We start from the raw sequence: 27160 nt of genomic DNA, 5'->3' as shown, positions 1-27160 counted from the left end.
TTTCCTATCTTTTGGTTTGCCCAGCTCTGCTTATAAACAACTTAAATTTTCTCCAAGATCTGTTCTGTGTATGCCAGATGAGGGTGCATAAGATAACACGTTTTAGTTGCATGAGGAGTCAAGAGCAGTCATCACCAGCATTTCCATTTCTTCCACTGGCCAAGAAAAATATTTTGCAACTACAGTTTAGGTTGCCATAAATTATATACCCATGTTGGTAGACCACTGGTCTAAGATGCTTTCTGACATGTGCTCTAACCACAACAGCTTCCAGCTCCGCTGTAAAACCAGAATGTCAATTGCCTTTCCAGGGGAAGACTTGCTGTTCCATCTGTGGAGCAGAGGCCAAGCATCTGGGGAGAAAGTCCACCCAAGTTTGCTACAAAACCCAACAGAGTTGTTGTGCGTGAAGGCCAAACAGGCAAATTCTCATGTAAAATAACAGGACGACCTCAGCCTCAAGTAACTTGGTTTAAGGTATGATTTCCCCAAAAGTTTATGTTTTCAGTCTCTTTTGAAATTTTGTGACGTGAAAGGATGAAATGGACTTGACAGTCCAAATGATCATGGTGAGAGTTTACATACAAGGAGAACCATTTTCTTCCTCATTTTTATGCTGAATAAACTTAAAAAGATGATAGTGCTTCTTCTCAGTCGAAACTTCTCCCTTATATGTCTCATTGTTGAAAATATTTCTACAGAAACCATCTGAAAGCACTGAACTACATCCAGTTTCCATTAAAAAATACCAAGTGTGGGATGTACTTGCCCAAAGACCTTACTAAATAGGTCAGGGAAATGGACAAAGGACAAGAATGAAAATATTACCTCTACCTCTGTTTATAGGGAAGGTCTGCAGGGAATTAACACTTTGACTGTGGTTACGGAGGAGTCTCTGACAGCTGTGAAAATTATAACTGTATTTCCCAAGTTCCAGGTCAATGTCTCAGTCATAGACCTCCTTTTCTGTACCATTCACATTGAATTTTACCTGTACATTATATTGAAGATGATACTTGCAAAGAAATTAAATTGTATTGAAAAGAAAAATAACTGTTTAGGAATTAACAGATATGATTGGGGTTTGGTATACACAACTGTTTTTGGCAAATTAAAAATGAAAAATTCAAGTTAGATGAACAACTGTTCAACAGTTTCAGTCTGGCCTCTGCTAAAACACTGGTAGGAGAAAAGTGTCTGACAGAAAATAGGAGATATGAAAAGCAGCTGTCAGCTTCAGACCTGCAGTAAAATTGGGAACTGTGAGTATCTGTCATTTACAGAAAAGACATATATATGAGCAATATTTAAAAATCAGTAGACTATTGAAAAAACATTGATGTCTTAAGTCCCAGTGTCCCTTTGGGCATACACAAGACCTCCAAATATATTTTTTTGTTTGTAAGGAGAGAGCTTTCATGTGATAGCTAGATATTACACTGATTATGCCATTTTTACTGAAACTGTCAGTATTCTAGAGGATTACAGTTACTTTCTTTAATTTGGAAGAGCAAATATATGACTGCTCTGATGGCATCCTGCTCCCCTTCAGCCTTCAACAGACAATTATGTCCAGTCAACAGAAAAAAACTCAACTTTTATCAGTGCTTCCATTTTCTCTGCGTATCTCCAGGTTGTGGGGAGGGGGAGGGGAAAGAAGCCAAAACCACCTCAGAAAATTTCTCAGAGAACAGGGAAATGCTTCCAAGTAATTTCTGCTTTATTCCAGACTTACCCTTGTCTGTAATACAAGAATGTCAGGGTACATCCCCAACACAGGCAGCCTCTTGCTGTGGAAGCACTCACTGACATCTCCTTCAGCTGGTGGCTCCATCTGGAGTCTGCTTCCCCTTCCAGCTGCCCTCAGTTCTGTGGGAAGCTACTGGCTCTCTGGAACTCTGCAGTGCAGCTGCTCCACCACAGCCTGGTTCCAGTCCCACCAGGCTCGCTCAGGTTTTCCAGACATGCAGCTCTGTGCAAAACAGGATTTGTCACTCAGCTCTCTTGGTTTGGGCTGTGTGGTAAACAGGAAGTAGGGACTACCAATCCAGCAGTTTGGATCTACACTTTGGTACTTCTCCATACATTTTTTGCAGTTTGCTGGATGTTATATTATATATTTTGCTATTGATTATCACCTTCTATAATGTGTGCCTCATGGCAATGAACTTACATGGCTGCTGGACCACTTCTGGCTACTGCAGGACTAATAGATGACCACCTTCCTTACAGCATGGAAGCTTTATCAACAAGTAAAATTGCACTTTCCAGAATGAATAAATAAGCCTGTTTGTAAACATCTTACTTTGCTTATTGTTTTCTTTCCAATTTTCTTACTTGTTAAGTTGCAAGGAACAGAAGCTTCTGTATCATCACCAACCCCCTGATGTGAGCTAGCTTTTAAAAATTCCATTAGGACCTACAGCACCCAGATAGCAGTAAGTTGATAGACTTCAAGAATGAGTGTCTGTAAACACTGATGTTTCTCAAATGTTTACTGCCCAGGTAAAATTGTAGCTTTGTAGGCTTTCCCTTCCTAAACTCAGGATGGGAGAAACTGTGGTGTCTGATAGCAAGGCACTCATTCTTAATGGCTGCTGCTGAAGCAGAAGAATTGATGTGCTCACAAATGAGGTACTGCTCAATTGCTTTGTAGAATTTAAAGGTAAAAATCGTCATTGTGATCATCTACTCTGTGTAACAGAGAACACAGACCTACATACATTTCTTCTCGCCTCACAGCCATATCTTTGGGTTTAACTCCAGTGTAACTATTGAGGGATAGAGAACTACTCTCCAGATTGGAAACTTTTGCTTTAAAGCATTTAACTTCCTGGAACAAACAGGAACATAAAACTGGGTTGAGCCCACATACAATGAAAATAATTTTTTCTAGGAATCTGGGTGTAATAAACAGGGAAACTCCAAAACCAAACTGAGATGAGTAGGTGGAAAAATAGAGGAAAAAGAAAGCCTCCTGAAGATATGAATTACAGAATTTTGGACACAATTTTTTTTTTTTGTTTATACCATATGAGTATTATTCATAGAAGGAATTTGGCTAAAGGATAGGAGAAAGGCATTTTGACTTAATTTTTTACTAAAAAATTCTTGCTCCCCTTCTCTTAACAATAGCTGCTGTCTCATGGTATCCTGTGATATTCGCAGGGTGATATTCAGTTGCAGCAAAATGAGCGTCTCAACATGTATGAGAGAACAGGCATCCAGTTCTTGGAGATCCAAAATGTTCAGCTTGCTGATTCAGGAATTTACACATGCACAGTGGTGAACAGCGCTGGGAAGGCATCTGTGTCTGCAGAGCTCACCGTTCAAGGTACAGCAAAGGGTTTGCAGGAGAGAGAAAAGTGAGCCACAGACATTCCTTTAAAATTTATCTGGTTGTGTTCTCGACATTCACAAGAAACATTGACTTTCTCCCATTATTTTCTTCTCTCTCTCTCTCTTCACTAAATGATGCTGTGATAACTTGGAGTGTGCTACAACTCTAAATGTTGTGTTGGTTCATGGGAAAAAAGGCTATCCAAGTGCTTTGTAACAGCTTCCTTTAAAAACACCTCTTCACTTTTACTATGATTTTGACTTCTATGTTTTGAACATAGATTTGAAATTCAGCATATGGAACCTGGAACTTGTCATAATAATCAATAATTAATTTTGTATTTGTTGAGTACTACCACAAGATGCACATTTATACTATCTCCCTTATGGGAGGGAAAATTCTATCTATATTTGTAGAACTAAGAAAGTAAAGTAAAGGAGCATAATTCTAAATTGTGAGAGAGAAAAAAACCCCAAGTTAATAAGATTGAAATTCGGGCTTCTCAACTCCCAACCCTGCCTATTTCACTGCTTGTTAAGGAAACAAATATCTTTGTATAAGTAGGATGTTCTGTTCCATACGTGCATTATCATATACAGCTCATCTTGCAGTTTGATGCTTCTTAGGGTGCCCTTTGCATCAGCCTCAAAATCATACAGCCTTCAGCAAGCACACTAAAGAGGAAGTTCATCAGTCAGGGGGTAAGCAGTCACTGGACCCAATTAAATAATTAAAACCACAGCTGCTGGCTTCAACTGCAGTCATGAGGTCAATGGGTTACATATGCAGCCAGCAGTGAGTTTTTTGTTGAAAGACTTTAGGTTTCACATCAATGCTGTCACTCTGTAAGGTATCAAGAATATAAATAACAAGTGGATGTACGTTTGGTACGCTCAGAACCTCAGCTAACCTTTCTACAACTTAAAGCTGCACTTTCTATCTGTAAGGTCTGACCTGATGAAGCCACTGTAGAAGAAGCTTCTGTAGTTTGCCTGTTCAATGGTAGTTTTAGAGAAAGGGCTGTTCCTTTCAATAAGCCTTTTATCTAAACATAAAACTCGATCCCTAATTGCTCTCCCTGAAGTGGTGAGCTTTCTGTTCTGTAATGGCTACATCTGCCTTGAGAGATGATGTGGAACTGGGGTCACAAAGTCACTTGTGGTATACGTTTGCTACAGATGCTGACCACATCTCTGAATAATGTGGGCATTCTTTCTTGGATTAGTGCGGGTCGGTAAAAAGGGCACTCTTCTGCAGTGCTCTTGATTAATTGGATGATTCCACTTACCTGACCACAATATATAATACCTAATTCTTTCATTATCCATTAAATCAGGTCGTCAGAGTTGCTGCAAGATGTTAGCAGACAATCAAGTGGCTCAGAATTACTACATTTTCTTTCAAAGACATGCAATCTCATATATAGATATTTTCCTCCAGTAGCTGTATTTTTTTCTGAGTGGAAGGTGAAGAGGGAGGAGGAAATATTCTTTTAATTGACAGGGTTGCATGGTATTTTCTTGTCTACAACCAGTAGTTATGAAGTTTCCTTTCCTGCATTTATCCAGTCTTTTCAGTTTTAATTTCAATATTTCTGTTATTCCAACCTTCTGTTTATTGGAAGGTTTATTGAAATTAGGTCAATGGGTTTTTCCCTCTCTCACTGCAACTTTTGTGTGTAAATAGATTCATTAGGTCGCTCCAAATGGCTTGGCAAGTCCAAGCATTTAGATGTGGATTTTTGCTTGCAAAACACAGTGGAAATCAGGATATCATCCATTACATGATTTTATCTTTTCCCTGAGGCAGAGACTCTGAAAGCTTTTTTATGACGTGCTTGTTGGTGACTTGAAAAATTTGCTATCTTGCAAATATATTATTACATGTCTTTCTACTGTAGTTTCTAGTCTCACAGCTGACAACAGTGTAGGTGCAGCTTTGATCTGACCAGGAGAAAACAAATTGCATCCTGAAATGTTAATTAGGGGGTAATGGAGAGATGTGGTTGGTATTTGACCTAGAATGGTATTTCTCTCCTCACAACTATTCATTATCTCATGCTGCCCCCAAGAGAAACAAACACTGTCATGGAGGAATACAAATTAGGAGACTGATTGTGGGTAAATATGTGCTCAGTTTTATCAGTGCATCTGATGAGGCACCTTGGCAAATCAATATAGCCCAGTCATGTTCCCAGATTTCTTGGTGGTATTGCAAAGTTAAGAAATGTGATGCATTAGCTTTTGTGTTTTTCATGTTAAAGGTGATAATTCTTGCTACACAGCAAATGGGTTGGTAAATGTTTACAGGTGGGTCCAGGTTTTGGGAGGTCTTACTCCTGTTGACTTGGTTCTGTGTTTTAGCCAGAGACAGCTGCAGTTTCACTGTGAGCACCCTCAGGTCTAGGACTGATTGATGGTTTGTCTTTCTCCACCTATACAAACTCTGTGGAGTTATCATAAGATTTGATAAGCTGCTTCCCAGTTGAAATCTCTTCTTTACTGCTCTCCCCCAACATAGAGTTCTTGAGGCTCACTGAACCTTTAGTTCTGCAGGGTTGTGAGAACATGACTCAGCAATGTCTCAAAATGGACCAAGACCTCTTTGTGTTTCAGCTGAGCAGCTTCCCGTTGTCCATATCAATTTCAGGTGTGGTGATAGTCAATCTTGACTTCAATGGATTGAAAACTGAAAGAGTGAAGGTTCTTAAGTATATTTTTTGCTTAAAGTCTTCCAAATTTTTGGAATTGTGCACAGTATTGTGTGTGTAAGTTACCTGTTTCTTCTTTTATGTTTCAGGTCCAGATAAGACTGACACATACACTCAGCCACCTTGGTATGTTTTTACTACAGTATTTTCTCTGACTATTTAATTGCAGCGCACTAATTTTGATATCTACTGCATGTGCTTTCTTCACAAAGTGATAAATTTTTGGAGGGTCTGTCTGTATTTGGAACTAAGAAAGTGTTTGCTTGGAATAAGATTCTCTCTTGCTGCCCAAATCAGCTGTCCTGGTAGACTTGTAGGAAACAGTTGGTGGAACTGGTGGCAACATTATGAAATACAGAGTTCTGGTCTGCTCCAGGAAAGCAAAATTTTAAAATAAGCTGTGTAGGCAGAAATTCTACACTGTACCAGAGGGTCAAACTTCGTTTTTGGAGTTAACAGCCTGAGTGCACCTTGTCAGTACTGAGCTGGCTGTTCTTTCCTGTCATAAACTAAACATGGTATGGCCGTGGTTTTTGCTGTTGTCTGAAAATACATACAAATGTAGGGGTAAAGTAACAAGAAAAAATTAATATTTAGGCCTTTACCATGATTTTTTAAAATTAAAATTTTTAAATTATTTTATAAAATTACTTTTCTTCATGAATGGAAAATGCAGGAATGAAAAGTTCAAGGCTGTCTGTGTAAGACACTTTGATGAAGGCCAGTTTTTTTATAGTCATTGGGATGTTTATCTGTCCTCACATGCCCTGGGTGAAATTTCAAAATGGCATGTTCACATTGTCCTAACTGCAAAGTGGAATTGAAAATGCTGTGCTATTCTGTTTTTCAGATCTGTGTGATTTTTAGGAACATACTTGAAAGTAAGTTTAGTATAAATGAAACTGTGAAGCATTGCAGGCAGAACTCCCCATGCATGTGGCTCTCCAGAGTAGTTCTGCATCCTCCATCATTTATTCACAAAAAAAGACATTTTGTAAAATGAAGAAGTCTTACAGTTGTCACTACAAATCTCAAACAGTACATCAAACTCCAGCTGAAGAAAGTACCCCAATAAATATCACAAGTCTCCCTAAGAGAATAAGTTAATGGCACCAAGTGTAGCAAAACAGAGCTGGGCTGGAAATTACTGCATTTATTTCAAATGTGTTCCCATTCTGCCTTGGATTAATACTGTGGAAGTGTGAGACACAGACACAGTGCTCTACAGGTGATAGCTTAGGGATCAAAGCAGTCACCTTCAGTGAAGGAGATTTAGATTCAAGTCCCCAGTTAGTCAGCGACTCTTGTGCCCCCAAAATACTGAGCAGCAGATCCATTGTAATTCTGAGAAACTCTTCCTAATAAATCCATAGCTGATATTGTTACATCCAGTCAAGTTTTTAATGTGCCAATACCCCTTCTCCCTCCCTTAGGCTTTGGTCAAGTGTCCTACCAGTCTTGTTTTGAAATTACCTAAATTACAAGACACCATAATTAGAAATAGTAAAATCACTTCAGAATTTACATTTTCATTTCCCTTTAGGGAAGTATTTTATGTGACATTTTGAGCTATGATTGTACATGACCTCAATTTATTAAAGCATCAAGTAGTGTTACATCATGGTCATTCAGATCTCATGTAATTGCTTCCCATCCAAAGCAGTGCATGCAAGGTTAATGTCTGACTCACAGAACATGTTAGAACTTGAGCAGTGGACTTGTATCCTGAAATTCCTGAGTTGAGATAGTGTCTGAGCCATTTTCATTTTATGAAGCTTTTCACTTCACCTTCTTGACCCATGTTCTTGATCTGTGTGAAAGAAGCCAAAGGCTAATCAGTTCACTTTCTTGCTAAGGGCTTATATATTTATATCTCCAAACTTCTTATTTTCCTTCAGCATGCCATCGAAACCAACCACATTAACCATTAAAGCTGTTGAAAATTCAGAATTTAAACAGGCAACCAGCAATGGGATTGCTAAAGAGCTGAAATCCAGCAGCACAGAACTCATGGCTGAAACCAAAGACAGGGTGTCAGCAAAGAAAGAGTCCTTTTACATCACCAGAGAAGCCAAAGAAAGTAAGCAAGTACAGCACCAAGAAACCAACGCACTGTCTTCTCAAGAACATAAAGAAGGAATAAAGGGACCTCAGGTCTTGCAGAAAACTTCAAGCACCATCACACTACAATCTGTCAAACTGCAACCAGAACCAAAGCCAGAACCCCAGGCCACTTCCATCAGACAGGGTGAAAACAGGAAAAGGGCGGTGCAGCTCCTGATGTCAGCTCAACAAACTCCACCTCTAACAGGGCATGTCAGTCCCAGGATCAGAGAAGCAGAAAACAGGTCTGGAGCTCTGGGGTCTGTAATGGAGGAGACGAGGGAGTCCCTGGGAATTCCCCCTCAGTTTGAGATCCATCCACAGAGCCTGGAAGCATCAGAAGGCCAGGAGGTTAAATTCAAGAGCAAAGGTAAAGGCATGAAAATTATCCCAGCCCCTGGGATTAGTTGGAAAGGGGTTCCCTTTCTGTGCATGGAAGTGGAAAGTAATTCCTTCTTCTTTGGAAGTTGTTCTCCTCCTAAAGCCTTTTGGAAATAGATGCAGAATCCAATGCTGTTTCCACAACACTTAGTGAAATTTTCAAACCATCCTATACCATAGTGTCCATCTCCTCTCTCATCTGGAGTTTCCCAGATGTAACCAATGCTGCTCCTTCTAGGAGGTAGTTTTAGGCCCTCTTATATGAATGTGCAAGAGAACACACTTTCAAGAACTGTATTAGTTACACTACCCTTGAGCCAAAAAATCATCAGACAAGAAAATACAATCAGTCACTGCATGTCCCTTGAGGCATCTATTTTTATGTCTCATATTTGGTCAGCCTGATCTGAGTGCTTCCTAACAGCTGAAATGATAAAGTCAGAATTAAAAGTGAGGTTTAGAGTTTGTTCCACAGAATTTGAACGGGTTTTAACCTCTCAGAAGAGTAATGAGAGCTACATTTTGCTGCATCTAGGTAGTAGACTTGGAACACTTCTCTTTTTTTTTCTTAATTGCAATTTTAGAAAATAATCTGGAAGCATTTTTCTAGTGGTTTTTTTTAATAACATTTGCACTTTAAAGCGTTCACATAAATGAGGAAGAAATTGGGGGTTTTTTATTTCTCTAGAGGCAAAAAAACCACCAAACCCAAAACAAATCACACAACACCGTGGTAATTTATTTCATTTCTTGGTAAATCTTGCCCCATGAGTACTGAATATAATTTCTATCGGAAGTCCAGAGTGTGTGGAGTGGAGAAAAGATTCTGAAGATCCTGGCACATTTTGAATAGTTTATTTTTCAGGTATACTACTAAAAATGTGAATTTTAGTAGTTTTCTGTCAGAGCATCTCACACACTTTACAAGCTTTGGCTAATTCATGACCTTGTTTGGTAGGGAAATACAGTTCTTGTTGTAAAGAAAAAAGTCAATCATCCAGTTTTTATTGAAGCCAGTGAATGCCTTCTCATTTGGCTTTGGACCCAAAGCACAAACTCTTACATGCAAAGGCAGGGTGTCTGCAGGGAGGTCACAGTGGAATGTCCCTAATGCACTTTAGTAAGTAATCCGAGAAACTCCCCTGAGAATCCTCTCTGGAGATTGACCAGGGCTGCTTTCACTGGCCCTTCTCCCTGCTTATGCAGCCTCACCGCAGGCACATCCAGGACTGTACCAAGGTGTCCTTTGAATATTTCCTGGGTGGGGAAACTCCACAACCTCTCTGGGCAACCTGTGTCAGTGCTGAGTAAAGAAAGGTTTGTGTTCAGACAGACTTCTGTGTTTCAGTTTCACATCCATTTTGTCTGTGACTTTTAGAAGAACAGTTTTCAGACAGAAGATTTTTTTCAGATATAGTTTTTCAGGTTACCAAATATTTGTTATTTTAAAAGATGGACTGGCCAAGAAGTTTTGGAAGATCAAAAATATCAAACTATCTTCCTGGCAATAGTTTTTTGTATTGCCCATTAAAGACTATATAATTATGTAGTGTAAAGTGTACCTAATTTATACTGAAGTAAATAATACTAAATAAATATATACTAAATAACACTAATTATGAATACCTATTCTTAAAAATCCAAATATCTGATTGTTTAGTTTCAGGAAAGCCAAAACCAGATGTGGAGTGGTTCAAAGAAGGTCGACCTATTAAAGCTGGAGAAGATGTCCAAATATATGAAGAAGATGGAATTCATTGTCTATGGATAAAGAAAGCCTACTTGAGGGACAGTGGATCTTATAGCTGTGCAGCTGTCAACTCCAAAGGCCAGACTTGCACCAGCTGGTTGTTAACTGTCAGAAGTAAGTAAGCTCTTGTGAACCCAATCTGCACTTTGGATACCGTGGTCGTCTAAGCATACTTAGAAAAAGGCTCGAAGTGGTAAAGCTAATTTCATCAGTTTCAGTTAAAGGAACTGTTTTCATTTTGGTTTTAAAGGGCCTAAAGTTGAAGAGGTTGCTCCGTGCTTTTCCAGCGTCTTGAAAGGATGCACTGTGAGCGAAGGGCAAGACTTTGTGCTGCAGTGCTGTGTGGGAGGGGTCCCTGTGCCTCACATCACATGGCTTCTCAATGGTAAGGAATCCCCTGCTCTGCAACACCTGCATGAACGCACTGACACCTCAAAGCGCTCTAAATCACCCTAATGCAACCCGCTGGGACACCTGAGGAAAACCCTCTACATGAGCATCAAGTACTCGAAAGGCGATGTGAGCAGGGTCTGTGTTGCCGCAGTTCTGCCCTGTGTCCAGCAGGGTGCGCTGGTGACACGGCTGTGCCAGGTGAGTTACCTGGGCTGTGTCATACGGCTGTGCCAGGTGAGTTACCTGGGCTGTGTCCCACGGCTGTGCCAGGTGAGTTACCTGGGCTGTGTCATACGGCTGTGCCAGGTGAGTTACCTGGGCTGTGTCACACGGCTGTGCTGCTGCTGGTGACACGGCTGTGCCAGGTGAGTTACCTGGGCTGTGTCACATGGCTGTGCCAGGTGAGTTACCTGGGCTGTGTCACACAGCCCCTCACAGCGCTGTGATGTGGCTGTGCCACAGCTGCTGCCCCGTGCTGAATCCTGTGCTGCCCCCACGCCTTTGGCACAAGCTTTTGCTCCGAGCATAATGGGTTGGCATCATGATCCTGCAGAGACAGTAAGTTCTAAGCAAGGTATCAGAGAATCACAGAATATTCTGAGGTAGAAGGGACCCACAAGGAACATCAAGTCCAACTCTTACATGAATGGCCTATACAGGGATCAAACTCACGACCTTGGCATTATTAGCCCCATGCTTGGACCAACTGAAACCTTTCTGGTTCAGCTACTGTAGGTACGTCTCCCAATTTATATTTAGTTTCCACTCAAAATACTCGGAATTATTCAAGAGTTATGTTGTAGGAATGTATAAATTACCACAGAAGATATGTAGGAAGGGCCTACCTGCACATATGAGAAGTAGTGAGGGAGCTTATATTCATATTTAGTTTTAACTCAGATTTCGGCTTCTCTTGAGTTGTGTCTGCTTTGCCCTAAAAAGACTCTTATACGTAAACATAACAACAGATTGATTTAATAGGAATAAAGAAGTACTACATCAAAACTGCTTTGCCTATTTTGAACTATCAGGAATCACTTCTAGTATCCTGTCAGACCTAGCACTGCTCATGCAAAGCAATCAACCCGTCCCTAAGATGCACAATTCCAGTTGTACAATGCAAACAACATTAAGGTGGATCATTTAAATAAGGTGATCATTTAAACATCATTCATTTTTCAATACATGTGTTTATGCTTTTCAGTCTGAGTGCAGTATTTCACTCTTTACAGTAGGGAGGAGACCAGTGCTGATTCCACCCTTCCATCAGCTGGGAAGGTCATAATTGACCTTAGCAGCTCTGTTCCCAAGATCTTGAAATCACAGCTCTTCTGGTTGCTTCTCAACCAGAAATATGTTCCTTGAGATCCTAATGTTTGCCTAAAGCTGACTAAAAAAAAGTAAAATATTTTTTACTTTTATCAGACTGTATAATCTCCTACCCTGTCCTGATGACACAGCTGAACAGTCAAGTTTCCTTAACTTCCTCTTAGTATCAAAGTTAGGCCCAATCATCAGTGTTTTGCTTCAATTCCAAATGATTTCAGAAATCCAGGCACTACATGCTTTGGCTAAGGACTCTTTCCACTTAAAGCCATATCTCTAAAACACTAGAAAAATTTATTCAGCTTAACTCTTGATCACCTCTTCTACTCCTGAAGTGCAATTGATTTTTCCTTTTTGGCAGATTCTCCCAGTCTATCTGTCTTTGTGTGTGTGTGCACATGTGGTTATAAACAAAGAATAGCATACTTTGCCATAAAGATGTTTCCTCCAGGATTATTTTAAAAATAATTATTTGCACATGATCTCTGTTTTCCTTTAGCTATTCAGAGTAAATGGGCTAACTGAAAAAGGTGGCAGGGCAAATGAACCGTGACCTTGAGATTGATATGTTCCCACAGCCTGGGCTGTTCCCCTTCCCAATAACTCCATGTCTAGAATAGAAAGGCTGGTGCTTTATTTACAACACAAAACATGTGAGTAAAGGTTCTGACACTCTCCCATTGGACATAATTTGTTTCTCTGTCTGAAGGCTGTGCTGAAGTTCCTCCTTTGCAGATGTGAGTAGAACCTCTGGCTGTACAAAATTGTCTTGCAGCTCAGGAGCAACTTTGAGTCATTTCATCTTCATATTCCAAGGTACCCTTGCTCCTAGTGTTCCCTTAGACTTTGAATGATGTAGTTATACTCAGTTATCTTCACATACAGGAGCATCTTCCTGTCTCACTTGACTGACTTTGAGTTGATTTTCAAATGACTTACTGCTCATCAGGCATAGATATATGGTCTCCATTTGTGTAACCATGTTCTAATCAGAACACTATTGTCTCCTGAAAAATAAAGCCTAGACATAAATAGGCCACATATTTCTGTGATGTACTGTGCCCCCCTGCCTTTTTTCAGGTCGTTTATTTTATATTGACCTTTCTTCTCACTGAAGTCATTAGTCTGCCCCTGTTCAGGTATAATCATGCTTACACTGCATCCAAACTTCTAGCTGCAATTGGCTTGATATCACAATGCAGGTGGAGGTTGTTTTTTAGTTAGTTCAATTTCAAACCATTAGGGTTCTGTAAGTGAGAGTCAGTGCATTAACTCTGCTCTTAAATCAAAAGGCAGTGATGAGTCTACATAACAGAAGCACAAGAAGCTCTCATAATAATAAAAATTAGACACATCATATATTACTCTAAAGACACAAGCACACGACTTTCATTCCAGACTGCTGAAACATATCACTATAGTTTAATGCTTTTCTGTCTTGTACAGGATTGTGAGACATAACTGTTTATATACCATTTTGATACAAATGTGAAGGGATTATAAATAGTTGTTTAATGTTGATAATTCCATCTACACTCCTAGGGTTATTATTTTACTTAAGGATCAAGTTGGCTGTGGTGATATCCACTTGAATGCAAACATTTCCTTCCTGTCTACCACCTAGTTAGATACTACAAACTTCTCATATTTACATCCATGATCAAATAAAGGAGAAAATTGTGCTTCTGGTCCTGAAGTATTACTCCAAGCAGACATAACAGTACTTTTGGCAAAATGACATGGTAGACTCTTTCATCAACTAACTGGCCATAAGAAGAAAACAGTATATTCACAGTATATAATTTGAAGCAGGCAGACTAATTCTGTTTTAAAAAAAGGTGTATTAGCATCTGCTCTCCATGTTTGGAATGTAAAGCTTTTTATATTCACAACTGAACTCTGCTATGACAGAGAAAAAAGCAATATGCTGTGAGCAGTCTCACTACTGTTCAAAATACAGCACTTTTGCAGAACTCCATAGAAAAAAAAATCAGATGGGACAGGACGTGTAAAGTTCACTAGAAAATATCAAATGCAAATTGTCCTCAAAGCATGACAGTGATAACAAACCAGAATCAATTTGAGGGGAATAGTGAGGAAAGAGTGTATATCTTGGTGAAATAATGAATGTAAAGACCAAGTTATCAATCATAAGAAACATGAACGGAAGGCTGCTTTGCGAAACAAACAAGAAAAATAAAGAAGGAAGCAGAACCTGCTCCCTTCCTGGCTGGCCATGCCTTGATACTGAACAGGCTCCATGGTGTTCAGTCTGCCTTCTCCAATCTCCAAGGAGCCCACACCACCTGAGAACTGAAAGCCTTGAAACAACTTCTTGCACAATGTTACATACAAGTACTGCTTTAGATGCCAAGAATATTTACCAGCTGGGACTACGTGCAAATTCAAAACGTTTTCCAAGCACTACAGGGATTGAGCTCTCCTTCAGGTCAAGTGAGACGAAAAATAGATGGTGTATGCTCTGCATCGTCTGTAATTACTTCTTCTTAGCATCTATGAGGATGAGAAGTTTTTCCATATTCGTAGAGACTGCACAAATAAGAGCTACTTGACTGAACTATGAATTTTATCTGAGCTCTTCTCTGCAAATCTACCGTTAAAGCTTTTTTCCAACTTTTTCAAGATGCTTCTTTTGTCCTTTTGCTCTCCCTCTACGTTTTATTAAAGTTTCTTTCTGAATTTTCACTGATTTACTGACAACTTCCCTGAAAGTAAACTTCTTGTGTTTTAGTTCTGGCCTCACCAAAGCCTTATAAATAACTTTTTCCATGTCCTCTCTGTGACAATACTTCAGTGTGTAACTCCAAGTTACTTTATCTTTTTAAAATACTTTCTGGTTAACCTCCTTTGCAATTGTAGGAATAAGGAGTCTATGACTGTTTTAAGTATCTTTCTATTCGTATTGCTTTCTGTGTGGGTTTTCTTTCTCTCAAAGTTTAATTGAACCTCTTTCTGCTGAATTTAAGAACAGTATCACCATGACTTTAGCACAACAATTCTCTGAGTAGTGTTTGGTTTTAGGATAGCTTTGTGATTTGTCCAGAAAGCTTTTAATAAATGGGCCAGGGGAAAATTTCCTTTCTTCAGGCATAACATGCCAGCAGAAAGGTATTTTTTGTTATTGTTCCTGCTGCCAAGCTGTCCTGGAGATTTGACTGGTCTGCCTCTGGAGAAGGGAACGTTTCACTACTGGGAGAGATGTTTTTATTACATCAAAATATAAGTACGGTGGATGTAACTTAGAATCTTGCTGCAGGTTGTTCCTAAGGGCTGATGAAAAGGCTGTTCTGTAGGTGAATTAACTATTTTGTGAATAATGCTAAAAAATAGCCAGTTTTTTGGGAGCTGGAGTGAAAAAGAGCCCTGAAAAAATTTGAGGACATGGTGAAGGAGTCCACTTTTTTTTTTTTCATGCAGAACACTTACCCTATTCATTTGGTTACTTACAGCAGAAATATAAAGGCATTGTTCTGCTTTTGATGATGCAGCTTTTATCCCGAGTTTATTTCTGATATTAGCATCATAGCATCATTTGTCACCACTAATACTTTCAATGTCAGAATCCCAGGCAAGGACCCTGTCAGGTTAGACATTCTATAGCTGGACCAGGAAAGCAGTCCAGTGTCCCTTGTCCAGAGAGCTTTGTCTGCTTGGGCTTTAACTCTACCTGTACGTATTTGAATGTAGTGCAATTCCCATGTGCAGAAACTCTGTGGTTCAACATAATAGTTCCAACAGTCTGTGTGTGACTGAGGGAAAATGAGCTCCAAGGAACCAGTAATAAAAATATGTGACCTGTGACGAAGGCTGGAGGGAGTTTATTCTAAAATTTGAGTCTTCTGGAGAGTTGATTAAATATTCACCCCAATTTTTCATACAACAGAAAATTTGCTAACTTAAGGAACAGATGGCTTATAAGCAAAGCACGAAGATCACCTACCACATTTTATAATATATGCAAGTACTGGATGATGCTGATTTTGACACGTCTGTATTTCAGAGTGAAACTTTGTATGCAGATAGGTAGTGCACAGATAGTGCACACTGCCTTCTGAGTTGGTTTCCTTTGAAAATCAGAGATGAGAGAAAAATCATTTAATTTATCCTACTCATAGTGCAGAACTGGTTCTTAGAAATCACAGATATGTGTCCTTTAAATTTTTTTTGGCAATGTAACAAATTTTGATCTTTTTTGACCACAAACTTCCAAGCAACAGACACCTTCACATCAGTCCTGCACAATTTCTCTTCTGTTTCAACCTCTTCTCTTAGATGACCCTAATTTCTATTTCCAGCATGATGTTTATGCACAGGTATAAAGTTGTCTTAAGTATTGCATACACTGGGAAAGCAACCAAAGATGAGTCAGTAGTGGAAACTATTTAATATTGGGAAAACAGATTGCAGAAGCATTTCAAAAAGCAAGGCTGAGATTGATGACGGTTGCTGAAACAATAGCAAGGCAAATTTAAGCCATCTATACTAATATTCAAGCATGTTTCAAATGAATTCAAGGAACCAGTTTCTTAAAATGAACTTCTTTAACAGTCACATCACCACAGTTGACACTGTACCCTTCTGTTTCTGGCCATACTGTAGTGTAGATTGACTGCTTCTGTCAATCAGCTTCTTGCCTCCATTGCAGATTTTGTTGTCTCTCTTGGAATGTCTTCCACTACAAAGTACCTCTTGGAGGACTTCATATGCTTCTCCATGCCCAACAGATTTTGCACATCTAGCTTTATCTGCATTTTGTCTAGTTTCAGGCAAATTACAAGATGGAGACCATGTCTGAAGCAAACACACATTTCTTATCTTATCCACCTCAAAGAGAATCAAAGATAAACTTTTGTCCTTTTGCTGCTACTCAAGGTAGCACCCAGTGAATCTGATGGTGAGCTTTGTCTGACAACTACGTTGTGCTTTGTGCTTGGGATGCTGCTGGTTGTAGTCACTAGAGAGCAGTGGCTGTGCACCACAGAGTGGGATTTGGCTCTGCACTTTAATATGCTGGCTGGTGTTAGGCATCCAGATTTCACTGAAAACTAGAAGTGCTTTTGAAATTTGTGGCTGATGTATTAAATCAATTCTCTTCCTTTCTGTCTGCAGACCAGCCAATTCAATATGCCCATTCCACTTTTGAAGATGGAGTTGCAAAACTGACTGTCCAAGATGCCCTACCAGAAGATGATGGAATTTATACCTGTCTGGCTGAAAACAACACAGGACAGGCATCTTGCAGTGCTCAGGTCACAGTCAAAGGTGAATATCTTAGACAGTTGTAATTACTACAATCATATAAACTACAATATTTTTTAACAAAAATAATTTTTGATCCTTAACAGAGGTGGTTTAAAGTGAATTCCTTGTTTTTTCCAAGCTTTTGTGAGCTGGGTACCTCTTCTCCCCCTTGGAGGTGTGTGCAACTTAAGTGCTTAAGGACTGTGTACTGTAAAGTAATAAACACATTTCAGAAAAAGGTATTAGTGCTTTGACCTTCCCCAGGGCTTAGTGTACAGAGCAGTGAGGCTGTTCTGGAAGAGGTTTACCAGTGTAAGAAGGGACTGGGACTGCTGAAAAAAAATAACTGCAGATATCACCCATCAGACAGAGAATGTTACAGGGAGGAGGCAGATGCTACTCCTTTCTCTTGAAAGGCAGAGCACAGAGACCAGTGCCGGGGACTGCAGTTATGATAGCAAATGCCAATATTCTTGTTCTGTTACCAGGATTTATCAGGTATAATTCTGAACAGGCATGTATCAGCTGATTGGGGACTGTATAACTCTAAATAAGTGGAATTTTTGTAGAGAAAGTACCAGAAGAACATTGTAGTAAGTAATTGACATGACCTATTGTCTCAGAAATCTGACAGAGTGCTGATTTGACAGAACTGATTTGTTCCTGAAAACCATAATTTTGTACTACAATCTCAACAAACACATTCTAAAAGACCAGAGTTCAAAATGAAGACAATAGATGACAGAATTCCACGGATAAATTCATCAGTGAGGCAGTATCCATCAATATCATGGTCTTTATTCTTCCAGTCTCCCCTGGCATCAGTCTATATAGGTGTTTTGCTTCATGGCCTGGAGATTATCCCTCCCACCTCTCTCTTCAATCCCCTCCCTCAGACTCTCCCTCCCTCTACAATCAAGCCTGTATTTGGTATTTGTCACCTGCAAATGATTTTTTTGTCACTGCCTATCCAATAGACTTCTGAGTGAGAACTGCCAAGGGAACTATTCCTTTTGTTTATGACTAAATAACACCTGCCCTAAATTTGTACATGCAGTTTGGTGGGAAATGTACCCTGATTCCTGGGATCTCAAGATTTGTCTTTGTTTACCAGTGTTCTGGGGTGCTTGTCTACAGCTCTTCAGTGCTGTGCCTGCCCCTGTTCTAACTGTATGTCAAGGGTAAAGTGAAAACAGTAATTCTTGTAAACCTATGAGTTAATTTCTTGATCACCAAATTGAAAATACAGTCATCCCCTCCCCACCCTCCCTTCCTGAAAAACTGCACAAAGTAAGAAAAATAAGAAAACACCAATTTAAAATAAGCCTGAAACTGATCTGTTCTCTAAGCTTTCATTAATTTCTCTGAAGGATTTCATCTGCATTAGCTAAGGGCCAATGAAGAGTGGTCCACCTCGAGGGAGCTGGTTTTGACGTGGGGCCTTCTGATCCTTGACTGGGACTCAGAAACTAAAGGAACAGTCCCCTCTTACTGAGCATTTCAGAGTTATTTTAGGGTTGACAGGCAATGCTAATGTGGGAGCAGTAGAGAGTGAGCCTTTCCCTGGGCTTGTGTGCTCTGCTGAGCTATTTCAGGCCACGTTGTCACTGTTGCACGGTGTTGGATTCCTCTTGCGCTTTACGTAGTCTGGGGCTAGAAAGCTGCATTGCCACCATCATGGGGAGTTAGTTTCTCTCATCTGCATCCCATTCATTTTCTGGGAGTCATGGAGTAGGGAGGGGGAAGAATAAGAGCAGAAATAAGAACATACATGACAGGCTGTAAAACTCATGTTCAATATATTTACAGTTTTAGCTATCCTGTCTGCTTCTTCCCTAAAACTTATTATGTCCCTGTTGCCATGAGGATTACAGTAACTTTCCCCAAAACTCAGATCAATGTGGATTTTTCTGCCAAAAATAGTACCAAATTTAAAATCTAATTTCTAAATCTCTTATCTGTTCATGTATATTTTTCCATCAGAACATCTATCAAAAGCTTATTGACATTAGAGTTCTCTGAGTCTCTCAATGCTGCTCCTAAGGCTTCTCTAAATTCTCAGTTTGTGCAAGCAGATTACAACAGAAAATGGTTGTATGTATGGAAAGGGAAAAAACTTCAAAAATTCTCTCCTGACCAAACATTGATTTTTGGAATAAAGTCTGTAAAATCATTTCTGAATAGTAACCCCTCTTTCTCCAGTTCCTTTTTGTCTCCAAGCTGATTTAAGGATGTCAGGTTTCCTGCAGTGCTCATTGTTAGAGAAATATTTTCCTTTTTCATGTGAGAAGGAGTCTGTATTTAATCTAAGAAGGAATGGATGTTCTTGGCATATCATCAGTATCAGACCAGCATCAGAATCCAGCTTCTCCTTGGCTTGCTTCTGTGGTCCTTGGACACATCTCTGTCTAGGCCTACATTTCACATCCTACTGCCATTTTTGGCTTTGCTATTCTACTGCAGCAAGAATCTAATGAAGAGACATATCTACTGTGATCACTGGGGAAACTTTACCTGGAGTGAAGAGTCTGTCTTAACAGTAAAACTCAATTTTTTTTTCTAAACGAAATTCAGCTCACAGATAACTCAGAAAAGTTAGTAGCAAGGATAATGAGTGTCAAACTGTTCAATTCACATCTGAATTGTAGTACAAGATGGTCCTTAACCTGCTAGTAGGTTACAGGTGTTATCTAGCCACATGCCGTGTTTTCTAATCAACTTCTGTGCATTCTTTGCCTTTTGGAAGGTCTGTTGCATTGTTTTTGTGAAAGGAAATTATTGTAGGAAACAACAATTTAAAGGCCTTTGCCCCATAAAGGGTTACTGTTCCAAGTCCAGTTAAATACAAGAGTGGGATTTTTTCCAGTATTTTCAGCACGCTTTGCATTGGGCCCTGGATAATTAGCTAAGCTAATTGTGGCATAGCTTTCCTTCTAAGTCATCACTCTCAGATTCATTTATGGTTGTCTTTTTCTTCCTTAATGTTAAGCAGGATAAATTCTGTCTAGCACTGAACAACCTCAGAATTACTCCTTTTTTTTGTATGAAAAAGAATGAAGGTACTTATTTGTTTGTAGGAGGTTTTTGACTGTGTCAAAAAAAAGTCCCACATTTCATATAGATGGGGCATAAGGAATGCAATAGTCTTAAAAAATTCAAATTAATCAGTCTTCTGCTTATTAACATCTTCAGATCATTTCAGATCTCTCTACTTGAGTAAGTGATCTGAAGGCTGAGTAAATTGGGGTAGATCCATTAGGTAGTCTGTGGAGAAACTAAGTTAATCAAGGTGAAGCTAATTTTGGCCTTGTAAAGGACCAAGTAGACGAGACTGAACCCTGACAGCCATCTTCCCTCTGTCAGCAGTTTCTCAAAGCTGACACACAGGCAGAGATGAACTACAGAGATTGAGCAGTGCTCCCTGGAAAAAACAGCTTAACAAGTGTCTTCACCACAAGAATGATTTCTTACTGAATCTCCCAGTGAGTGGGTGCACTGCGTAAATGCTAGATCAATTGGCCTAATGCAAGTAAATCTGAGAGGTGAGAAACATGGTCACTGTTACTCAAACACTCAATTATAGATGTTCCTGAAATGGTACCATTTGCTACTAAATGGAGGATTATTTTTTTCTTACGCATTGTTTTCTATACACACAAAAATCAAAATTTGGGAGGCTATGGGGCTGATGCACATTTTTTTAAAAAGTTTTTAAACAACATGTGCATGACTGATTTGTTACTGTTATTATATGTGCAAGCTATTGTATTTGGTGTTCACATTTTCACATTTCGTATTACAATTTTCATGTTGTTCTATGATATGAAAATAAGTATACAAACCATTTTTAAATACACCAGGCATCCTACTTAAAAAACAAACAAACCAACCAGCTCTTAACAGGGATATTTAGAGGACATTCAGGTCATCTGAAATATATGGTGATTATATACTGATGGGGATTGCAGATACTCAGGTTTATTTATGAATTTATGAATCAGGCTATGAATAAGTTATGAATTTATTTATTATTGATCTATTAATCAGGTTTTTAAAATGTATTTATCATGGTGGTTGAATATTTTAATCAGGTTTTTTATTAATAGGAAACTGAGGTGAGGAAAAGTTAATTGACTCTGGATATGCTTGTGTAGTGAGTTGGTGTTAGTGTTTTGCTGAGGCTGTGACAATCAGAGTATAAAGGCAAGACAGATGGAGGTAATAACTGGTATAGCTGGAAGGTAAGGCCAGCTCCCCGGAATGGTAACAGTTCTTCAGGTCTGCCTCATTCCTGAGATAAGCCTTCTGACATGTGGTTGTCTGTCAGTTAACTAATCACTGACAAGGAATTATAGGGCAGGTCCACCTGTAGAAAAAAATTGTCAAAGGGATATTTAATTACCTGACATTCACACCAATATCTGAGTGTGCTACACTTGATTATGGACTGCAGGAAGAGTGTGGGCTTTGCTGTGCCAAACCACATCAATATTGCATGTGGGAAGCTTCTCTTATTTTGCAAACAGACTCTGCATGTCAGGGGGGTAAGTGACTGCCTGGTTCAGCTTTCTCTAGTTATATCAAGCTGGAGCTCTTGCTGTGACTCCTAGGAGAATGTCCTCTGTCTTGCAGTTCTGCAGTAAATGACAAACAAGGTACCTGACCCACTGCACGCCCCTTGAGAGTTCTCCAGCTTCCTCATACCAGGCAGTAGCATCCCTGGTTGTCTCCAAGATGAAGCACATGAGATGTGGGCAGTGAGAGCAGCAGGGCAGGCTGGCAGCCATGGTGTTTCTGTGGGCTCTAATGCTCTGCAGCCACACATATTGCTGGTGCTTGTTTTCTGCACACTGCTGGGTTTTTTGTTTGTTTGTTTGTTTGTTTTACATCAGGCCTAATACTCTTTGTAAGCAAACACTATTCAGCAGCTAGTGCTGCTCCTGCTTATTGGCTCTTGACCTCATTTCTCTTTCCCTGCCAGCAGTGCATTTGCCTGGACTCACATCTGTTCCTCTTTCGTCCCCACCACTTTCTGTTCATGCCTTTTTTTCCCAGTGCAGCCTCCCCAGCATAAGTGTCTATGTTGGGAAGCCTGTAACCCCTCCAAGCCGATTACTGTACTCATTCATTGATCACTGGACGAGCAGATTAGAGCCACCTGAAAGCCTGTCACAGTCCCTGCTGTAACCAGTTTGTCAGAGCAGCAAAGGGAGATGCTTTCTGAAAAGCCGGTTTGTTTTGTTCCTGTCACTCTTCCATCTGGTGTGAGCGGGACCATAAAATATAACCAGGTGGAAGAAAAGCTGTCAGGTAGGAATCTTTTCCTTCAGTCATGAGAGATGATCTCTTCAGGCTGTGGGTTGTTTTTCTTTCTGTCTCAGAATGACCCTTCTTAGACATTAATCGTTTAAAGAAGGTTATCACTGCAATAAGCAGCCTCTCTTTGAAGATTTAATTGAGAGGCCACAGCTTTGTTTCTCTGAGATCCATATTTCTGCCAAAGGTAAGTGAAGAATGATGTCTTACTTGCCAATACTGATGAAATGTTTGTGGCGGCTTTTCAGTCACGCCTTATTTGAAAGCATTTTGCTTTATTTCAAGCATAACATAAATATAAAGGACTGTAGGTGACTTTACAAAATATGCCACTCTAGTCCTAGTAAATGTCCAAAAGGCTTTCCAGACCAGTAGCCTGGTGGGACCGCTTGTCTGTGTAAGAATTGGTTTCAGAGCACTAAGTGAAAGGGAGAGGGGTTTTGTTACTGTATTGAAAAGTCAGAGGTAAACTGTCATGAGCATCAAAGAAAATCTGTTCCAAAGCTTTCAAGAGTGTTCCAAAGATCTCAGTCCAGAACTCTGTATGGTTCATCAACAGCTATAACCCTTCTAAGTTTGGGGTTGGTTTTTTTAAATTGCCTTCTTGCAGCACCTCAGGACCAAATGTGAAACAGAATGCGAGCTAGGGACCAAAACTGAAGGACAAAAGCAAAACGTGTGAAAGCTGTTATGATAGATGTGCCATCAATATAAAAAATGCACTCTAAAGACAGTTTCTTGTTATAAATCACTTCCAGAAAAAGGGGAACCAGATTTGGATGCAAATGAGGGATGAGTACTTGCAGAATGAGGAAAATTTAAATTTCAGAAATTGCATTTACATTTCTTATAAATGAAATAAAAAGATGAGATGCTGACAGAAAAAAAAATAATTTAAAAGGACAAGAAAGAAAAGAAAAAAACCTGCTCCTAAATCAACTGTGACAAGTAATCAAATACTGGGAGCATTAAATTTTTATGTACCAGAATGACAGAAAACAGATGATTATTACAACAGTTGGGAATGGTCCTGCATTGGCCAAAGGGCAAGCTGTCCCAGCTTGGATTGCCAAATTCTATAGTGTTCTAAGTTACAGCTGAAAAGTGGAAATCATCAAAATACATATAAAACCTATTCACGGAATATATGCCTGAGTAATTTTGAAAGCAGGGTCATGACATTACCCCAAAGAATGTTTTCAAGAGCAGCTGATGTGGATTAGCTAATGGGAACTCAAACAGCCATCAAACTATCATAGGATTAGCTAAATTTTTAAAACTTTCCAGAACTTGCCTAAGGGAAGCATCTATCATTCCTTTGCAGCAGAGGAACAGAACAGAGGGCAGGAACATTGTATAGCTGTGTGCTACTGCAAGTGCTTCTCTGCAGCTTCATTTTAATGAAGGCTTGACTGTTGGGCTACATACACGGGCTCTGTCTTTTTTTTTTTTCAGGGTGGTGTCTTGGTTCAAGATATTTTTAATATAAATTAATCAAGAAGAGAAAACTGACCTCAAGCAATGCTATACTAGAGCTACCTTATCGTTTATGGGCTTAAATGCCAAATAGGTCTTGCTTTAGAATTCCTTTCTGACACCAACTTATACCCAGAAATACAATGTTGTTGTATTTTTTCTCTTTTTTCCACTTTACATTAGTCTAACTTCAAATTTGGTTTCTTAGCTCTCAGTCTGAGCCTTATTTGTCTTTGGGGCTTCCCTAACAGCATTCTTAGTACAGTATCCTTTTGTTTGCTCACCCAAGAGAGGAGCAGAACTATTTTAATATTACCACAGGATAACTAATTTTGTTGCCAGTGTGGATTTGCCAGAGGAGGGAAAGCTGAAGATCAGTGGCATCCTCAGGGACACGTGTGCTTTATGTGGTTGCCTGTTCTTACTGTGCTTCCATTGCATTTCAGCTCATGCACAACCCAATTTTTTCTAATGGAACTGGTATCTCTATACATCATGACTCCCTGTAATTAAATTAGAATCTACCTGGACAGTCACACAAAAATTGAGACTATACATGTGGAGGTGAAATTCTGCCTCAGTAGAATGCATATTTTCACTGTGGAGCTGACCTAGCTTGATCTAGCATGTATGAAGCACCTTTCCTGCAGTTCTCCATGTCAGACTGGTATCTAATGCTGGGGAATTTGTTAGCAGTGGGCCAGCTGAGCAGCCTTATAAATGTATTTGGTAGGTATACAGGCTCTCAGGCCTTCCATGGAGTTGCTGTCTGTGACAGTGACAAAAGAGAAATTATTTTATATAAATAACTTGCAAACAGGGTAAGTCATTAATAAGGCAGACAGTTCTGAAGGCAAAAGCAAACACCACTTTGGCTGCAGAAGCTTCCAGTGAGACTGTCAGGGAGGAATTCAGTCTGCTGACTGCGAAGTGATCTGCTGTGAACCCAGCTATCTATTTTGTATCTGTGACCCCTGCACTCTTTATTGAGCTTTCTCCTGAGGAGGGGAAGCAGAGAGGGAGCTGCAGTTCTCTTCTCTCTGGAATCCAGTGATAGGACTCATAGGAATGGTTGAAAGCTGTGCCAGGGGAGATTCTGGCCAGACATTAGGAAGCATTTCTCTATTGAGAGGGTGGTCAAGCACTGGAACAGATTTCCTAGAGGGGTGGTCGATGCCCTGAGCCTGACAGTGTTTAAGGGGTATTTGGACGATGTCCCAAAGAACAGGCTTTAACTTTTGGTCAGCTTTGAATTGGTCAGGCAACTGGACTAGATAATCCTTGTAGGCCCCATCCAGCTGAGATAGTTTATTCTATTCTGACTGTTCACTGAAACATGATTCTTACTGGTGCAGCCTTTTCGTAGTGGGATTTCTGGGGTGCCATCTCAGTTGCACAGAATCATAGAATATGCTGAGTTGGAAGGGACCCATCAGGATCATCGAGCCCAACTCCTGGCCCTGCACAGGGCACCCCAAGAATCACACAATATGCCTGAGAGCCTTGTCCAAGTGGTTCTTTAACTCAGACAGGCTTGGTGCTGTGATCACCTCCCTGGGGACCCTGCTCCAGTGCTCAACTGGAACAACTCAATTTATTTGCAGAATAAATGGAGTAGCAAAACAGGTTAAAATGCTGATGATCTGGTGATATCCCATGCAGAGAAAAGATTCTGGAAAGAAGGACCATACATGGAGTTGCAGGATAGGGCTGGAAGACTAGCCCAGAGTAAAATAAAGTGATTTCCAGACATGATAAAGTGGAACTTGGTCTCCTTTGTATAACCCCAACCACCCTTACTGGTACAGGCTTAGGGCATTGTCAGTCTTAGGTTATCAGTTTTTCTGTGTAATGCAAGGACAGCATACAGACTATAACTTGTCCCAGCTCTTCAGTGAAAGCATCTCCCAAGGATATTTAAATCTTACATTCCATTTGCAAAAACCAGATTATAACTGCAAAAATAAAGGATGGGAGGTAAATGTGTAAAGAACACTGCTAGGTCATTGAACACCTAGTTCTCATGACCTAAGTTTGCAAAATGGCATACTAACCTGAGATCTTTAATAAAGCAGAAATATGCCTACATGTCTCAGGAACATAAGGTCTGATACTTTTTTATGCCATTATAAATCAAGTTTTGAATTCTTGAAAAACTCTCAGAAAATTTTAGGCCTCAGGCCTGAGGCAAAGACAATGTGTGTCTTCATATCAATTTTCTGCCTTATAAAATCTCTTAATTTTTCAGTTGATAGCATTTTTAGCTTAAGATCTGGTAATGTCTGGATTTTTCACACCAAAAACATTTGAGGATGTGAAATTCTTTTCAAGCTCGAGATCTGTGTGTGAACCTGAGTCTTGCTTTGAGAGTTTTTAGTGGAACCTGGTGCTTCTCTCTCTGAGCCTGCTCACGCAGAGCTTTTTGAGTTAAGCATTCTCCCCAGCTCAGTTGAGTTATTAGCCTGTGAGCCAGAATGATATTTAAACACCATAAATGGTAAATGTTGCCGAGGCAGCCCTTCCGCACGGCTCAGACGAGGCATTAGTTGGCAGTCAACCACATGATGCTGGCAAACAGATTCCTCGAGCATAATTAAACCTCTTGTAAGACTAAACACTGCAAGTTTTTTTGTGGTGTTCTGAACATAATGCAGCAAACTCTCTATTCTTTGCATGTCCTTGACTTGTCACCAGTTGTAACCCTGGCCTTGGCTGCTGAGCTGCTGCACTAGAGCTGTGTGTCTGTGCAGTGCTGTAGCTGACCCAGCCTGAGCTGGGGGCTGGAAAGGTCAGTCTCCAGAAGTTCCTTCCAAACTCAGTTGTTGTGTGATTCTGTGCAGTGCTCAGCATGCTGAAGTCCTGATATTTCAACAGGAGATGTCAGCATTCTGCAGCTCACATGAAAACATCTTCAGTACATCTGGTCAGGCAAATGAACAAGAAAATTTACTAGACTAGAGATGTCCATAAAATATTAACTGTTTTGAGTATAGGCCTAGGTAAAACCTAGGTCTAGCCTTTGGAAACCTTCTTAAAGTTTGCATCGTGATCTGGATTTTCTTGTTCAGTTTCAGCAGCAAGTCTGGGAATGGGAATAGCACAG

The 27160-nt window shown here is 39.9% G+C and overlaps 1 protein-coding gene across 2 annotated transcripts in view; it reads left to right on the top strand.

Moving 5' to 3' along the window:
* The window catches only part of MYLK (myosin light chain kinase), a gene marked incomplete at its 5' end in the record, with an annotated part of 140828 nt that overhangs the window by 23286 nt on the left and 90382 nt on the right, over positions 1-27160 (top strand). Inside the window, 7 exons of one of the 2 annotated variants that reach the window (XM_082284670.1) lie at positions 312-477; positions 3169-3334; positions 6140-6176; positions 7949-8523; positions 10195-10398; positions 10535-10669; positions 17134-17286. In XM_082284670.1, coding sequence (XP_082140796.1) covers positions 312-477; positions 3169-3334; positions 6140-6176; positions 7949-8523; positions 10195-10398; positions 10535-10669; positions 17134-17286 — 1436 coding nt within the window. Of the gene's footprint in view, positions 1-311; positions 478-3168; positions 3335-6139; positions 6177-7948; positions 8524-10194; positions 10399-10534; positions 10670-17133; positions 17287-27160 lie in introns of those variants that run through there. The other variant, XM_082284671.1, reaches the window with a different exon arrangement.

Source organism: Coloeus monedula (genome assembly GCF_965178545.1).
Source record: "Coloeus monedula genome assembly, chromosome: 7".
Lineage (NCBI taxonomy): Eukaryota > Metazoa > Chordata > Aves > Passeriformes > Corvidae > Coloeus > Coloeus monedula.
This window is presented reverse-complemented; position numbering and strand designations above follow the sequence as displayed.